Source organism: Lucilia cuprina, chromosome 4, assembly GCF_022045245.1.
Source record: "Lucilia cuprina isolate Lc7/37 chromosome 4, ASM2204524v1, whole genome shotgun sequence".
Classification (NCBI taxonomy): Eukaryota; Metazoa; Arthropoda; class Insecta; order Diptera; family Calliphoridae; genus Lucilia; species Lucilia cuprina.
In genome coordinates, this window is record NC_060952.1 from 9,104,999 (window position 1) to 9,123,650 (window position 18,652).

Sequence of the window (18,652 nt, forward strand, 5' to 3'; positions counted from 1 at the left end):
ATTGAGAATATTTTTTATTGTGATCTAGCGAACTATATAATATTTTCAGACAGTTTGATAGCTATCAGAATTCCATCAGCTGATAATGTGACATAAGTGAAATTGCTTTACGTGAGCACCTGTCATGACATCATAACTTTACCTTTAGGTGGACTGTTAGATGGCTAACCATTGCCCGTTTGTGTGCCTTAACACGCTGATGGCAACTTTAGTAAATTATTCCGCTGGTCCATATAGAAGCCCTTTGTTCAAGTACGAACAATATATTATTTTTAGAAAGTTTGATAGCAATTAGGGTTCCATCAGCTGATAATGTGACATAAGGGGAATTGCTTTACGTAAGCACCGGCCATGATATCGTACTTTTACCCCTAGGTGGACTGTTAGATGGCTCACTACTGGCTAGGGTTCTATAGTTGAAACGAAAACTCGACTTTTTGCATTTAGTTAAATCTCAATTTTTCGACTTTTGCATTTTTTTACTATATTCGACTTTTTCCGACGTTTTTCGACTATTTGTTTTTTACTTTTTTCGAGTTTTTTCGACTAGTCTAGAATTTTTCACTTTTTTCCACTTTTTTAAAATTTTGGAATATTTTAACTTTTTTCTACTATTTTCGACCTTTTCCAACTTTTGGACTTTTTTCGAGTTTTTGACTATTTTTGACATTTTTTTATTTTTTCGGGTTTTTCGACTTTTCATTTAGTTAAAAGTCGACTTTTAGACTTTTCGACTTTTAATATTTTTTAAATATTCGACTTTTTTCGACGTTTTTCGACTATTTTTTTACTTTTTACGAGTTTTTCCGACTAGTCTAGAGTTTTTGACTTTTTTCCACTTTTTTTAATTTTTCGAATATTTTTGACTTTTTTCTACTATTTTCAAGTTTTCGACCTTTTCCGACTTTTTGACTATTGTACGTCGAAAGTAGATTTATAGAACCCTACTACTGACTCTTTACCTTCAAATTTTGGTAATGAGTACTCTAGATAATGCAGTATATTTATTACATTACCTAGTAATGAGTGGTCGTTATCAATAACATTATTTAATATTTTTGAATTAGTTTTAGTTTAGTTAGGTTAGGTTAAAAGAAGGATGTATACACATCAAATCCGAAGAAATACCTTAGGCCTCTATCGGGCCTGTTGTGCGCTCCTTAACTAGTGTCACAGGTGGGAATCGAACTCACCACCTCCGGTCTACCAGACTAAAACACTAACCACTAATCTACCAGAGGCCACAAGCATCTATCTATACAACGTTTGTGGTTGGAATCATTGTTGATATTAGTATTTTTTTAAACGTCGATTTATACTTCTATGTAAAAACTATTTCAAAAAGTACTATAAAATAACTTGAGTAAGCGGAAAGACTAATAAATATAAATATAACTGTAGAAACAGGTTTATTTTTTGAACCTAGTCGAAAAAAGTTTTACATTGCTTTAATATTACTTGCCTTCTCACTCTAGGTATACGGGTATGTGAGGCCCGAATATTTCTACATCCATATCGTATCATATATTTGACACCAACTTCTTCCCAACTTTCAATTTTACCGTCACTCCTCAGCAGGGTATTCGTTGACTTTTTCGCCAACATCACCGTACTTGCCCAGAAATATAGATATCACTCCGTAACTACGTGTATACCGTAGGCACTTCAATAGCAGGGTTAAGAAAAAACTTCGAAACTCTGCCCTTTGAGTTATCAGTACCGGGATACATTTAACACCACCAGTTTATAGTTACGGCTGACTAGAGGTACTGGTAGCTCTGGTTTTGCTATATTTGCAAGGGTATCATTTGAATTTTAAATACAACTTAATTGCCTACTTGCAAGACCTGTGAGCATTGTAAATTTAATAAAACTATTGTAATCTAGCAAATTGCTAAAATTTTCTTTAATTTACTAAGGTAGTATGATTTTTATTTTGATAAATTTATTTATATTATAAATTATATTTTAGTGCAGTCACTAACTTTTTGCAATTTAAGCATTTTTAAATATTGAATATTTTACAAGCTTTACAACAATCAACTTTTTTCATTTATCTCAGTCTCTATAGACCTATAAACTCTATTTAAAATAAAGACATCATATACCCTCATTAAAATTGATGTACATTGTGCAAGAATATAATTTATTTGCAATAGTCTGCCATTTCATTTAAAAAACTAATTATGCCGGTAACTAACAAAAACTTCATTATCTAAGCAGAAATATTAATAAAAAAGAAACAATGGCAATTTGAGGGCGTGTAAATAAACTTTACTGTTACGTATTTTTTTGTACTATTTATTTTTGTTGTGTTTAATTTTATCACTTATTTTTTTTTTTGCTAGCTTGCTCGTTCTTGTCTGATGCTTTTATTTATTTGTTTGGTTTTTTTGGTATATTTTTCAATAAATTAAATTTTATTTAATTAAATTTTTTATCACAATCATAGAAACAACAACAAAAAATAACCGAGCAAATATATTTCAAAATATACACGTTAAACAACCGATGAAAGTAAAAATGAATAGAAATATTAATTTAAACAAAAAACTGGATTTTCTAATGTAAACAAAACAGTTAAGAGATTTACTTCAATAATATATCTTTTTAGTCTGAATGTTTTTTTTTTAGCGGTGAGGGGGGTATTATCTATAAAGTGTTATGTAAAGATATGGTGTTATTTGATTGAAATTATTTTAATAAAATTGAAGGCCTTATGAAGTTTAATAATATGGTAAAAAATGCTAACAATAACTTTTAGTCACCTCAATCTATTAACCACTGAACAATCTATTAACTATTTCTTTAATATTAATGTTAAATCGATGAAAAAGTGGTAAGTTTTAACTTTAACTAATTCTGTGATAATCCCTGCAAAAGTAAAATGAAGTACTTCCAAAATAATAACATTTATCACCACTCCAAAGGTAGCACTAAGTGAATTTGTTTACCTTCTGTTGAAGTGGTTTTTATTAACTTCCAAAGAAGCGAAAAGAATCCAATTTTTTTTAAAATTGAAGGTACAATTTTCTGTACTGAAATTCTTTTAATTAAACCGATTTTATTTTAGAGTTGATTGTAATTGTAATTTATTTATGTTATCTTTTCGCATGAATTTTATTTATGTTAGTATTTTATTAGACAAATTAGTTGTATTCTATAATGCAACAATTTCACTTACTAATAACTTCCAAAAAAGAACATCAAAATTACTTCCTAAGAATAATTTCAAATGTAGTTTATTTGGAATCAAAATCATATCATCACTTCTTCAGCTCTTTTTCAGTACTTCCATGGATTAAATTCTACTTTTTTCACATCTTTGGAAGTTCTTTTTTCTTTTTTGGGTTAATATTTACTTATTTTTATTCGAGGATGACCAAAAAATAACTGGTTACAAATCTGCTTAAACGACTTTTCCGGACTTAAAACTGGTTCTACAGTTATTTTTCATGTTTTCTAGTTTATTCTCTGAAATGGTTTTCACACAAATGTAAATATCAACATTTCTTGAAAAAACTTCCAAAATCGACTACGGTTAGAAACACTACCTAATTCCTTATTAGACATACGCTAAAGACAATTGACTACAAATTCTGTTTAAAAAACTTAATAAATCGACTACGGTTAGAAACACTACCTAATTCCTTATTAGACATACGCTAAAGACAATTGACTACAAATTCTGTTTAAAAAACTTAATTTAATTTATTGATAACGAGAACTCATTACCAAGTAATATATAAAATAACGACATTGTCAATATTAACAGTTTTTTTAATTTTATTTATAAAAGTTTCCATTGGGCCGTTATTTATCGTGTGATAATTAAAAACAACTTCGGATATGTTTATTGACTATATAGGGTAATATAAATATAGAGCAATACATTGGTGCGTTGGGTTTTGTATTAAACCAAACTTTATTCTTTAAAACAGACCAAGTTTGTTTGTGACATTGCAGTATTACATGAGCCAAGTTATATTTAACCAGCTTACGCATTAAAAATGGAAGTGCACAAAACGTCTTGAAGCGGCAATGCGTTTTATGCTTTTCAAACTTTTTGCGCTTTATAAGATGCAAGATATACACCATGTGCCATTTTGAACTTTTTTTTAATGCTATTAATGCTTTTTAACACTTTAACTATTTAAAAAACCAACATTTTAAAGCCGGCTTTACACGATCACACAAGTACAATCTGTCAAAATTTTGTGTAGAAGAGTACAGATCGGATCGTCTGCACGCAATATGTAATGAGACCATCACACATTGAGAGAGAATACGGATGGATATTTTGACAGTGTAAAGTGCTCTTAAACTTTTGTTTAAAGTTTTAATATTTTTTTCATTGTTGGTAAAATTTAGTTCATATTAGTATATTTTTATTCTATACAAAACAAAATACAACCCTGATCAGCTGTCGACGCGTCAAAAGTTGAAAGTTGCTGAACTTTTTGCGGTAGATGCGTTACAAACTACAGTGTGCAACTTTTTAAATGAAAATACACTATTTCATCTTTTTTTAACGGAAGCCTATAACGCGTTGACGCGTGTTGTGTACTTCCGCCTTAAGTTCTGTATCAGGATCATGTAAAATCTGTATATAGTTCCGACGAAAATTTGTTTCTATAATAGAAAGATTATAGCGAAAAAACCTAAAAAACGGAACTTTTTACATGTTGCAACTTTAAATGCGTTTAAATTTCTGTACGGTCTAGATAACTGTTGAGAAGTTCTTTGTGTTGTATTCAAATTTAATCAGAAATCAACTCATTCAGATCAACAATAAAGTCTTTCAAGCGCCCCATTCCGCCTGCATGATCACCTGCAACTGTCAATCAATTGGGAAGCATTTAAGCTTCAAAAACGTGAAATTTATGTAATTGCGATTTATCTAATAGTTCGAGAGATCCTGAATTATTTCCACAAATAAAAGTTTCTAAACCACTGTGCGTAACAGTAATATTTAGAGATAAGATAGATCGAGTACTTGAGACAAGTGTTTGTACATGGACCTGCAGATTTATAAAAGAAAAAAAGGCTGTGCTGAGTCATCTGTGGCAAGGCCAACTCGGCAGGTTGACTGATCCTTAAATAGGATGAGAATTCGGCATATTTTTTGAAGACTAGACCATGTTTTTTCGTTCGTATATTCTTTCATGTAATTACAGACCAATGCAGAGATACTTAAAAAGTTTGTTAAAAATCCGAGCACGATTTGAACCTAGACTACTATCCAGACTCTTAATTGTCTTACAAAAAACCTAAATCCACTTGAAAACTTTATAAGGGCCAATCTTATAAAATCTAGTATCCATACTGGATCCACTATAATTTCTTATTTATTTTGATATACATAAAAGTAAATACATATTTACAACATTACCTGTTTTTCTATCCCATAGAGAAGGAATGCCAAAGTCGAAATTGTTGCTGTTTTTTTAACTTTAAAATATTATTTTTGTTGTTGTAGCCTTAAGTTTTATAAATATAATTCATTAATGAAAATTGCTTTTGAAAATTACACATTTTCTTAAAGTTGTTGTAGTTGTTGATTTTATTCACATTAATTTTGTTGCTGTTGTTATTAAATGTTGCTATCGTTGTTGTTGTTTTTCCTTTGTAATAGTGTGTTGTTGTTCGTCGGTTTTAAAAAGGAACAGGAAGAGTAACAATTTGTTGTTGTTGTTGTGAGTTCGTTTGGTAAACGAAAAATATACAGCAAAATGAGATAGAAAATTTAAAAATACACACACACACAGAGTAACACACTCACCAACACATCCACATTTACCGAATAAAAAGGAAAATAAAATCGATTTTTCACTTTTGATGTTGCAACTTAAAGGATGGATGGAACTATGAATGGATCTTGATGTTGGTTAAGTTGGTTTGAGTATACAACACAGAACAATAGATTTTTTTTTTTGCTTTTTTGTAATTTGGTTTTAATATCTGAGAAACTTTTTTGCTAAAATTTTCATAATTTTTGCCACAATTTATTTTAAAATTTTTTTTTCAATAAACTTTTGTTTAAAATTACTTTTTTATCTTATTAATTTCTTAATACATATACTTAGTTTAATTATTATACTTTAAACTTGTTATTTATTATTCTTTGGTTTGCTATAAATTTTTTGTAATTTATTTATTCTAAAATTTTCACTCATTTTTTTATTTCACTTATTTTTTTGTTGTTTTTCATCATTGCTCACCAAAAAACACCAAAAAAATCCATTTAAATTAATATATATATTTTTTTCTTCTAATTCTTATTAGAAATTTTCTTTCGTTTTGTTGTTGTTATGTATTTTTTTTAAATTTATTTATTTATAAATAATTTTAAGCACATTTTTGTGTTCCTTCTTTGTACACACATGCCTGCAGTGTGTGTACTGTGCCGAGTACGCGAGTGAATGAGTGAAGTATCTATGAGATACTTAAATTTTTATTATGGTTTTGTGTTGTTGTTTCTTTTACATATGTATACAATTTTTTTTTTTAGTTTTGGGTTTGTTTTTGTCACAACCTCTTATTTATTTGCTAATGTTTTTTTGTTGTTTTTGTAAATTTCTTTTTCTTTTATTGTTGATGTTGCTGTTATTGTTGTTGCTATTCATCTGCATCTGTAATATCTCTGTAAATAATAATGATTTTGTTTTTAAGTGATTTTTTTCTTCACGACTACTGTGAAGATGTTGGGTTTATGTTGCAAAATGTTGCCACCTTTTTGGTAAATATTTTTGGACAAAAGGAACTGAATACAAAGGATTAAATAAAACTATATAAAGCAATATAAAGCTGTTTCTTTAAACATTATTGCAGTAGAAATTCCCACTTTTCCAGCCACGAAATCCAACGAAGTTGTCCGAACATTCTATATTTGTAGCACTTCTCATGGACCAATTGGTATTGGCTTTCGTTTTGACAACGTCGTTTCTACTTTGCCAATTGCCGTTATTGTATGAGCGAAAAAGAAATTATGATAATCCGTAGGTTAGGTGGCCTCCGGTAGGTAAGTGGTTAGTAGGGTTCTATAAATCGACTTTCGAATAATCGAACAATCGACTTTTTGTCGAAAAAAGTCGAAAAGTCGAAGTCGACTATTTTGTTCCAAAAAAGTCGAAAACTCGACTATCGTCTATGAAAAAAGTCGAAAAGTCGACTTTGTAAATAAAAGTCGAAAAGTCAAAAAAAGTCGGAAAGAGTGGAAATGTCGACTTTTCGTTTCAGTGGTTAGTGTTCTATTCTGATACCACCTCCGGTCTATCAGACTAGAACACTAACCACTAGGGTTCTATAGTTTCGATTCCCACCTGTGACACTGGTTAAGGAGCGCACAAAAGTACCGATAGAGGCATAGGTGTATTTCTTATGATTTTACATTAGGGTTATAACTTTAGTTATTATGTTTATTCAAGTATCCCGAGGAAGAGATTTTTTGAGAATTTCATGTAGACTCAAGTCTTAAATGACACAAGTACATATGAATGTACTGAAAATGAGAAAAATAAAAACTGAATTTTTTGAAAGGGTCCTAAGTTCCTTACCAGCTATTAAACCTTTTTTAACTTTGACTTCTTTTTCCCCCTAATATGCAATTATAGAATTTTCGATAAAATAAAAGAAGCTAGTTGTCCAAGGGACTCTCCCTCTGTTATTTATGGACACTTCAAACGATCACATCCTTATAACAAAAAAGAGAATAAAAGTGTTTACACGATTGGTATAAAACAATAACAAAGTAAGATGGAAACAGCTGTTTCACTTTTTTGTATGTGTTTACATAAAAATACATCCCTGATCTAATGCGACCTGCTGCTTGTTTTTTGAAGCATTTCAAAAGAGCCATACGACTGTCAAATTTTTCATCCATATTCGCTCTTAGTGTGATGGTTTCATTACATATTGCGTTTAGACGATTCCATCCGTTCTCTTTTACACGAAATTTTGACAGATCATATTATTTCTGTGATCGTGTAAAGCCGGCTTTAATATGCAGTGAATATGCATACAATACTGATGTTTTTGTTCGCTATATAGACCTGGTTCACACTGGGAATCTTTTGTTGAGAAACTTTTTATTTTGTGTGTGAGAGAAAGAGGTGGTTGATATTTCTTTCTCTTTCTCTAACACACAAAAATCAAAAGTTTCCTAAAAAAAAGTTCCCTAGTATAAAACAGGTCATACCAGTTATGGTTCTAACAACTTTCAATATTTGGATTCCATTGGTAATATATTGGTCTTATACAGGGTGTCTTAACATTCAAGGTTTTCATTGACATTAATCACTTTAAAATGGAATGATGAAGGGTATATAAATAAGTTTAGATTCTAAAGAGATTGTGTAACACTTAATACATATTGCAGAGAAGATAAAACATCCGTCTTGATACAATTCCACAACGTTTTCTTGGGTTCTGACAAGATATATACAATCTTGAATGTAACAAGGTATTTCAGTGCAATTAACCCAAAAATTTATAATATACTTTGAAAATTATACTTTTTAAACTTTAAAAATACAATTTCTCATAAACTCTTCTAATTTTTTGCTAAAACACCATTCTTTGCTTTAAATTTTTTCAGGTAAACATTCAAACAATTATAATACCAACAGCTGACAGTGACAGTAAGTAAAGTAGCCCCTAAATATATTTATTCGACATAAATCAGTGGCAACACAAAGCATTTATTTTAGTTTTTTTCTCATTATTTATATCTGAATATTTATTTATTTTATTTATTAGTTTGTGCTACGACAGTTGTCCATCGTTTACGCGTTTAATTCAGACATCAAAAAAACAAATACAATTTTTTTGTTTGACGATTTTTTTTCAGTATAGACAATTTGAAAACGTACCGCACAACATACAACAAACACATCATTGTCGCGGTCAGCCGTAGTTTTGCATCCGTCCGTTCGTTGTCTTTGGCTTAACTAAACAAACTGAAAGTGTATCTGTCAGATACTTTAATACACCTTTCTATTGCGAATTAAATTATAACACTCTGTGTGCTGTGCTGTGCTGCGCTGTGTGACACCGAAAAACTCTCTTTATAATGTTTACTCCCCTGTTTCAGACAGACTAACAAAAATCATAAAAAAAGAAAACAAACCAAAAATCGGTTTTCATATACAATTTCTCACTCGGTAATACAATGTGACTCTGTGTGCTCTCTGCGCACTCTTTAATTTTCGAATGTTTATTTGATTTTTGAATATTACGTATTGATGTGTGTTTGAATGCTGTGCGTGTGTGTGTGTGTGTTTGCTTCCCGATGTTATTGTTTATTTTCAATATTAAATATTCAAATATTTTGTTTAGTTTAATTTTTAACTTGACATTTAGCTTCAATTCTGTTTTGTGTGAATATTTCACCAGCTGTTTTCTGATTTCATATGTTTTCAATTTTATCTGAGAGATATAGTTTTGTTACATAGAGGGTTGATTTTTTGTTGTTTAATTCAACTGTAGTCTTAAGTTATTAATTCAATGAAATTTTTATGAATGAATTCATATTTATTTAAGTCGTTACATTGTTATGTAAATGAATCATGGAATATTTTTAAACTTCTAACAAACGATAAATTGTTCGAAGTTTAAAATCATTTTTAAGGACATTAAGAACAATGTTTTTGGTCAATAATTAAGCTGTAGAAACTATTTTATAAAGACTAGAACTTTTAGAATACTCTCAGAAAATATAACGTTTGAACAAGGGAGCAGATCAATTAGAACTGATATGCTATGTATATACGAAAAACATATAGAATAGAAAATTGAGCAAATTGACGGTTTTATTAAAACTCAGTTCTCTAGAAAGACGCTATTTTTTAAAAAGTCAGCAAGAATCACTGTCTTGAAGACTATTTTCTTTACAAGAAGTGTCAAGGAGAGGTAAAAAGTCAGATCAAAGTCAGATCAATTAGAATTAAGAACCTGTATACAAAAAATATGTAGAATAGATAACTGACGAAAATAGCAATTTAATAAAAACATAGTCCTCTAGAGAGACACTTTGTTTATTAAACAGTCAGGATCGTAGTATGTCGTATTTTTTTTATTCTTGATTTGTTTTTGTTTCAAAAATTGAATATATATAACGCTACAACGATACGACATCGATTGTAAATTGTACAATTGTATTATGAAAACTTTGTAGAAAAGATAGAGCTTTTTAAAAAAGTATCTAGCAACTGACTCTTTTATAGAAAACTGTATAGCAAAGACAGTGTTTCATAAAATATTTACTAAAAATTACTCCGTTCTATAAAAAACTTTTCGGACTAGAACCTGATCTGTAGAAACTGGACGGGTGAGAAAACTTTCAAGAATGACATCATTTTGTAAAAACTGTTTAAAAAAGATATAGTTTTATAGAAGAATGTCTATATACTGACTGTTTTATAGAACACTATACAGAAAATACTGCTTTATATAAAACTTTTTATAAAAGACTTTATTCTCTAGGCCTTCTAGTTTTATAGGTAACTTTCTATATAAAATGTCTAAAAATTGTGTAAAACTTAGACTTTGAAGTGAATCTGTTTTGTTCTAAAAGACATTGTTATATTGAAAACTAACAAGAATACTGTTTTATAGGAAACTTTTCGGATAAAACAATGTTCTAAAGAAAACTTTTTAAAAACTCTTTAGAAAAAATCTGTTCTATAGGAGTCTGTCTAGAAATGAAAACTAATTTCTTTGCTTTAAAACGTCGGCAATGACATTGTTCTTAAAAAATTGCACAATTCACAATCAGCGCCCTAGTGTAGTATCGTTGTACATCGTAAGTTTTTATTATTGTTTTGTTTTTGACTCAAAGACAAACCTTTTGTCTTGAAAGGACTCTTGTACATGGATCGGCACTTAATCTTCAATGTCTTGAAAGAAATCTAGTTTCGAAAGAAATCTAGTTTGTATACAATAAATTAATTTTATTTATAATAAATTTACAAAAGAAAAAGTTATTAAACACTCTAATGATAATTACATTTTATGCGCATTAAGAATTAATATTACAAAATCCTCAAAAAAATTCCAACAGTATTTCATAAATTCCTCAAATACAAATCTAAATTATGCAACAATTGTTTTTTTTTTTTTTTGTGTAAAATATCAGTCCGTTGTTATAATTGTAGATATTAATATTATTACTTCTATTTGTGTGTTTTTCATTCAATTGCCTATAGAAGCTACTTTGGCGCTTTCCCTTTTTACATAATCCTCATCGGCCAAATACTGGACATTATCCACACGCATGCCCAATTCCATGTCGTATTGATAGACACAGGGTACACTATTCGGTATATTCAATTTCATTATATCCTCATCGCTTATATCTGGGGAGAAAAGAAGTTATAATCTTAACTTATTTTTTTTAGTTATTAATCTAGAATTTCAATTAGTTACCTTCGATATATTTCATAAGAGCTCTTACTACCGTTCCATGAGCCACTATCAAAACTTTTTGTCCCTTTAATACTTTTGGCATTATTTCATTTTCCCACAGTGGTACTGTGCGTAACATTAGCGTTTTTAATGATTCATTATCGGGAAATTGGTCCTTTGGTATATCTTTAAATTTCGGATTATTGCGTATTTTATCGTAATAGGGATTGTCGGGTGTTATCGGTGGGGGTAAGACATCAAATGAGCGACGCCAGATTTGTACCTGTTAAATAGAAAAATTATTAAATAGTTAAACATTGAGACGTACATATTGCTATCGTAGTAGAGAGAGACACTATTCTATTAAGAACAATTTTAGTTCCATAGAAAACTGTTTAAAAACTGTCAAGCACTGCTTTATAAAAATTCTTTAGAAAATTCACACATGTATAAAAAACTGTCAAGAAGAAATGGGTTTAAAAATGTTTTTAAAATAATGTTTTATAGAAAACTGTCACAGCTTACTAAAAGCACAGTTCTGTAGAAAATATTCTATAAAAAACACTGTTCTAGAAAAAATCTGTAACTGTTCTATAGAAATAGGAAAAAAATAACTATTAAAAACTGATTACAAAAGACTACTGTCAAGAATAGAAACTGATTAGAAGAAAATGTTTAGGAAATACAAAGATCTTTAGTAAAATGTTAATAGAAAAACCGTTCTATAGAACACTCTTAAGAATAGACGATATTTCAAAGAAAGCTACCCGGAAGTGACAGTTTTACAGTAAACTGTTATAAAAACACTGTTCTATAGAAATCTGTATAAAAAAGACTCATTTTTTTTATAAAACTGCTAACGAAATACACAGTTCTGTAGAAAACACTGTTCTATGGAAAACCTCCTAGAGAAAACACAGTTCTTTAGAAAACTGTCTTGAAAAAACACTGTTTAAAAAACTCTTCTATGCAAATCTGTAAAGATAAAGACTAATTTTTCTATAAAAGTATCAAGAAAAAACACTGTTCTTTTGAAAAACTGTTTAGAAATTATAATGTTCTATAAAAGACACTGTTCTGTAGGCAAATGTCTTGAAAAGGGTTTCGATTTTTTTCTTTTTTGGAAAAGCAGTTCTACAGAAAAAGACTCAGTCTATAAAAGTATTAAGAAAATACACAGTTCTCTAGAAAACACTGCTTTATGGAAAACCGTCTGGCAAAAACACTGTCCTATAGAAAACTGTCTTGTAACAAACACTGTTCTATCGAAAAATGTCTATGAAAAACTGTTTAGAAATTATAAAGTTCTATAAAAGATACTGTTCTGTAGGCAAATGTCTTCAAAAGGGTTTCGAATTTTTTTTTTTTTTTTTGAAAAAGCAGTTCTACAGAAAACTGTTTTAAGTGAACTCACTTTAAAAGACATTCTTCTGTATGCAAATGTCATGAAAAGGATTTTGAAATGGTTTTTGGAAAAGAAGTTCTACTGAAAACTATTTAAATAAGACTCAATTTGAAGAAAACTTCAAAGAAAATATTAGATTTTTTAGGAAACTGTCTAGAAAACACACATTGTCTAGTAGAAAACTATTTAGAAGAGACAACATTTTATAGAAATCTGTCAACATAAGAATCAGTTCTATATGAAATTAAAAAAAATTAATAAAAACACTGTTTTATATGAAAATATTTGTAAAATATCAGTTTTTTACAGATTTTAAAATAAACCAGGAAAAATTGTATTAGTTCTACAACTAGTTCTAGAACACATGATTTTAGCCTGAACTTGTTCTACTTTGGCGTTGAGACCAATGATTTTTGTTCCAAATTGTCACCTTCGGAACTGGTTCTGAGGAAGCGTTATGGAGTCGACACTCGTTCTTCAGAACGCTTCTGGAACTAGTTCTTTAATCAATGATTTTTGTTTGAATTTGTCAACCTCGGAAATAGTTCCCGGGAAGCTATAGATAATATATAAACAAATATTTCTTTTTTAGCTTTTTTGTTTGAAATTATTAAGATTAGGAGCAATTTTTAGAAACTGTTTTTTGTAAGAATATATTTTACAAGCAGCTAATGCAAAAATCTACATTTGAACGCATTTTCTATTTCGATACAAATAAGTTTATAAATTTTAATTTTTTTGACATTTTTTTCAATTGATTCCAAGAAGTTGTTTCGGAACTAGTATGCGTTCCATTGAACTAGTGCAGTAGTGCATGTATAACTAGTTTCAAAGAACTAGTTCCTTGAAAACTATTTAGAAGTATTTAAGAACCACAACAATATTCTAAAGAACGTGTTTCAGAAGTAATGGCGACACTACTAGTTCCAAGGCTGTTGTTTAAGAATCTGAAGTGGTTCTGTTTTCACTCGTTCTACTAGTTTTTAGAACAAGTTCTAAAATTTTTCCTGGAAAGTTTCAATTAAAATTACATTTTTAAAACAAAATTTTCTATAAATTTTTTCAACGTAAAATTGAAAGATGTATGGATGTTAAGTGAAAGATGGATATGTCAAAGAGATTATTCTATATCTTTACAACATATTAGCGCTGTCGACAGTTTTGAGAAATGCGATTTCGAAACTACTTCTGTATTATAGTCTTTATCGGTCATATTTAATAAATAGTAACTTTATTTAAAACACCACAGACACTTCTCTGACAAAATTTCATTGATGAAGTTTTTCTCAAAACACCCACACACACTTACCTTTTCTTCACCATATTTATTGGCCACTTGACGTTTATTAAATCCAGTTAAATTACCATAATGACGTTCATTTAAACGCCAATCATAAATGACGGGAACATTTTCATAATTCATTTCCTTTTTAATTACATTGACAGTCTGATGGGCCCTTTGCAGCAGGGAAGTGTAAATGAAATCAAATTGCATATTATGAAGACGTAGACCGGTTACGGCAATTTTTAAAGCATCTTCAAGACCTTCAAAAAAAAAAAAATAAATTCAAAATCAAAACAAAATTCCATAAGCACGTGTGAGTAATTAATGTGTGTATGTATGTGTTTGTGTGAGAATTTGTAATTATTTTACCTTTTTCCGTTAGTGGTGCATCATGCCAACCGCAAAATAAATTCAATTTATTAAATTCGCTCTCACCGTGACGTAAAATTACAACTTTATTAATGGGCATCTTGTATTTGGGATGGTGTTGATGGTTAAGATTTTGCTGTTGCTGCTGGTGTTCTTGAGTTTTTATTTTTTGAGTTGATGTTGGTTTAACAATTTTTGTTGTTCTTGCTGTTTGGGTACCCACTCGAAAACTAAGTTGGTTAGATGAAAAGAACGTTATTTTTAAATGCGAATGAAAATTGTTAGTTTAAGTAGAAAAAAACAATTATAAAAAACTTTCTAAACTGTATACAAAAATCAAATAGAATATAAAATAAATTGTAAAAACTAAAAGAATAGAATTCAATTGAGAAGTGCAGTTGCAAATACATACAATAAATATTTATTTGTTGCACTTGCAGCAGTAATCGTGTGTATTTTTGTTGTTATCAATTTTAACTGAACTGAAATGAACGATAAATAGCATAGAGATACAATAGAGGCCAAATGTAGTATCTACAAGATACCAACTGATTTTTTCAAATTGTGATACTTGTTGTAGTATATTTTTTTATTACAAACGCAGAATGCAATGATGGCAACAGATTGTTAACAAACAGCCAACTTTATAACACTAACTGACGGACTGACTGCATCTCAGAACAACAAAAGCCAAATGTCTATTTTTTTATTTTTTTACATTTTTATCTATTTTGCATCTTGATACGAGAGTATCATTATTATTTCTTTGCTTTTTTTAAGTTTATTACATTCTTTTTTATTTAATTTGTTTTTTTTTATTGTTTGCACTTGTTAATAGCAATAAAAATTGTCTCTTCTGTTTCTATTTTGTTTTTAATTGATCCTCTAGTTTCTGTTGACAGTTGAAATTTAGTTGTTCAATGGTTTTGTCATTTATTGTTTAGATAGATTTTTGCTGTTAGAATAACATTTTAAATAGCAAACAGTTTAAGAGTTTATGATAATGTTGTTGTTATTCCAAAATATACTAGATATGTTATTATTGTAAAGCAAGGTAGATGGATAGATAGATAGACTAGACTAACTAACTAACTAACTAACTAACTAACTAACTAACTAACTAATTAGGTAACTAACAAACTAACAAATTAAAAAATTAACTATCCATCTATCTATCTATCTATCTATCTATCTATCTATCTATCTATCTATCTATCTATCCATCTATCTATCTATCTATCTATCTATCTATCTATCTATCTATCTATCTATCTATCTATCTATCTATCTATCTATCTATCTATCTATCTATCTATCTATCTATCTATCTATCTATCTATCTATCTATCTATCTATCTATCTATCTATCTATCTATCTATCTATTTATCTATCTATCTATCTATCTATCTATCTATCTATCTATCTATCTATATATCTATCTATCTATCTATCTATCTATCTATCTATCTATCTATCTATCTATCTATCTATCTATCAATCATCTATCTATCTATCTATCTATCTATCTATCTATCTATCAATTCATCAATCAATCATCTATCTATCTATCTATCTATCTATCTATCTATATATATATATATATATATATATATATATATATATATATATATATATATATATATATATATATATATATATATATATATAATATATATATATATATATATATATATATATATATATATCTATATATATATATATATTATATATATAATATATATATATATATATATATATATATATCTATCAATCTATCAATCAATCAATCATCTATCTATCTATCTATCTATCTATCAATCATCTATCTATCTATCTATCTATCTATCTATCTATCTATCTATCTTTCTATCTATCTATCTATCTATCTATCTATCTATCTATCTATCTATCTATCTATCTATTTATCTATCTATCTATCTATCTATCTATCTATCTATCTATCTATCTATCTATCTATCTATCTAACTAAATACCGAACTAACTAAAAAGTAGCGCGCATTCAAATTCATTATAACCCTGTTTTATGCAGTCCCTATGCGTTTTTTACCGGCATGCGCATCTTGTGGCATTACAAACAGTTACACATATTTACACTACAATTGAATTTCAACTAATAAAAAGTGCCCACAAGATTTTAAATTCATTTATGATGTTGTGATTTGTATTTCCACTTGTTTCTCTATTTATTTATTTATTGCTGCCACCATTGCATGTTCACTAATGACGACACAATTGCAGGTGACAAATAATTGTTCCACTCTAGCCGTATTTACAGGTAGGTAGGCAAAATTTGTTGTGGGTGTTTAAACAAGTATTATTTATTTATACGCCATCCCTTCTCCAAATCAAAGATCCGGTAGAATAAACAAATCTTTTTACTATAGTTAGTTATCAGAATCAGTCAGCATAACATAGTTTCTATTTAATTTTTTCACTTTTTTCTCAAAGTTAATCTCTTAACAAATACTCGTAATCACATAAGAGTGCTAATAATTTAAAATTTATTTAATACTACTACTATTTTTTTGAACTTATATCTTGATAATTTAAATTGCGGCAAAGTATTAAGAATTTATGGAAATTTTGTTTGTTTTATCTTAAGTTATATTTATAGTAAAATGTCTAGAAGTGTTTGGGTAAAGTGTTGAGTTTTCATAAATATTTCTTATTCAGTTTTGTTATCAAGATTTGTTTTTAAGAAAAGTGTGTTGTACTATTTATATTGCGATAGAATGGATTAATTGTATAACTATTACTAACACTTATAAGTGTTATTATATTAAAAGACACTGACAGAAATTAATGGAGGCTGAAATATGGAAGTTGCTTATTTGTATTCTTTGATACAAAATATTGAACTCAGACAAAACATTACGGTAGAAACTCATTGCTTAAGCTTTCTTCAATTCAAATGGAATCAACATACATATTTTTAAAATTTAACGAATTTTTATTACTTTTCTAAATTATTTCTTAAACTGTCTATTTGTAATAAACTAAAATAAACAAACAAATAAAAACTATTGACTTTTAAATTAATTGATAACTGCACGAGATCTTAGTCATTGCAACTGACAATATATTACAAATTTCCATTCAAATGCTGCATTAGAAAAATTCAGTTAATATTGGCTAAATCAAATTAATTTCCAAGCCAAATAGACGACAACGTCAACCAACAACACTAAAGGTTACATACAAGGTCACTCACTGCATACACAAACACATATTCATACTTCTATTGCGCTAAGAGTAATGGCTAGAAAACTGGGAACGTGTTAGAATGTGAATGGAATTGTACAAAACAAACATTTGTTAACAATATATAGAAAACTTTGTACTTATTAAATTATTAAATATTAAATTTTTAATTTGAAAACTTTAAAAGAAAAACATTTACCCCCAACCAATATTTAATTAATCAGTAGTTACAATGGCCGTTTAATTTTATGATAACAAACAACAATAATAATAAAATAAATTCTCTCACGCCCAGCTACTTACTCATTCATATACTAAGAGGCCAGCCAACATACACTACTGATATAAACAATCAACTCCTACCCCAACAACATTAACAATATGACGTTTTAATTAATACATCACAGAAATAGTATAACATAAATATCATTCATTTACTCTCGCACTTACTCACTAATACACTTAATTTAAATACGTTACATTTTATTTAGATATTGACATATAATTTCCATAACAATTTCGGCGCAAAATTTTCCAAATTTTTCATTGGATTTAATTTATTTAATTTTTTTGTTGTCTAGTTTAGACCGTAAACTTTTACTTTGACGTTTCTTTTGTAGTTTTCACAGATTTTTCTTTTGTACTGTTTTAATTAATAATTTTGGTAAAAATGAGGTAGATCTTTTGGTTTTAATAATTTTTATATGATTTTTTTTATTCTAACGTCTTTTTTATGACTTTGTTATTGCGGGTATTTTGTTGTTTATTTGTTTGTTAGGCTTTTTGTTTTGTTTAAGCAATTGTAAAAACAAAAATAAGAAATGAATGCAAAATAGCAGTATTTGTCTGTTGTCTACTTGTGGCGGGTGTGTGTGTGTGTTCGTCAAATGTCAGGTTATTCCAAATCGATAGACAGCTGTTTGGTTTAGTTTGTTTGTCTGTTTGTGCAAATATTTTATAGTGGAAA

At 28.6% G+C, this 18,652-nt stretch overlaps 2 protein-coding genes across 5 annotated transcripts in view; both read right to left on the reverse strand.

Annotated features, from left to right (window-relative positions):
* LOC111685972 (alpha-1,6-mannosyl-glycoprotein 2-beta-N-acetylglucosaminyltransferase) overlaps window positions 1-6,224 on the reverse strand; it is a 24,884-nt gene extending 18,660 nt beyond the window's left edge. Inside the window, exon 1 of one of the 2 annotated variants that reach the window (XM_046950798.1) lies at window positions 5,393-6,224. The gene's annotated coding sequence lies outside the window, so the exon portion shown is untranslated. The remainder of the gene's footprint in view (window positions 1-5,392) is intronic. The other variant, XM_046950799.1, reaches the window with a different exon arrangement.
* Window positions 6,225-10,929: 4,705 nt separating this feature from the next.
* Window positions 10,930-18,296, reverse strand: LOC111686202 (2,3-bisphosphoglycerate-dependent phosphoglycerate mutase-like). Of its 3 annotated transcripts, none has more exons than XM_023448533.2 (5): window positions 18,166-18,296; window positions 14,463-14,692; window positions 14,118-14,353; window positions 11,425-11,686; window positions 10,930-11,354 (listed from the first exon to the last, which is right to left on the reverse strand). In XM_023448533.2, exons 1-5 carry the CDS (start codon window positions 18,195-18,197, stop codon window positions 11,191-11,193), a joined length of 924 nt encoding a protein of 307 aa, XP_023304301.2. In that variant the 5' UTR covers window positions 18,198-18,296; the 3' UTR covers window positions 10,930-11,190. The 3 variants fall into 3 exon arrangements, with proteins under 3 accessions (XP_023304301.2, XP_046806756.1, XP_046806757.1); XM_046950800.1 differs by lacking the exon at window positions 18,166-18,296 and adding an exon at window positions 17,989-18,143; XM_046950801.1 differs by lacking the exon at window positions 18,166-18,296 and adding an exon at window positions 14,875-15,092.
* Between the last annotated feature and the right edge of the window lie 356 nt (window positions 18,297-18,652).

Excerpts from the sequence above, each read along its gene's own strand:
- LOC111686202 (XM_023448533.2), bottom strand. The coding sequence starts at position 18,197 with ATGGAAATTATATGTCAATATCTAAATAAAAT. Across the intron at positions 14,693-18,165 it reads TGTCAATATCTAAATAAAAT|TTTTCGAGTGGGTACCCAAA; the intron begins GTAACGTATTTA and ends TAACCAACTTAG. Across the intron at positions 11,687-14,117 it reads ATAAATATGGTGAAGAAAAG|GTACAAATCTGGCGTCGCTC; the intron begins GTAAGTGTGTGT and ends TCTATTTAACAG.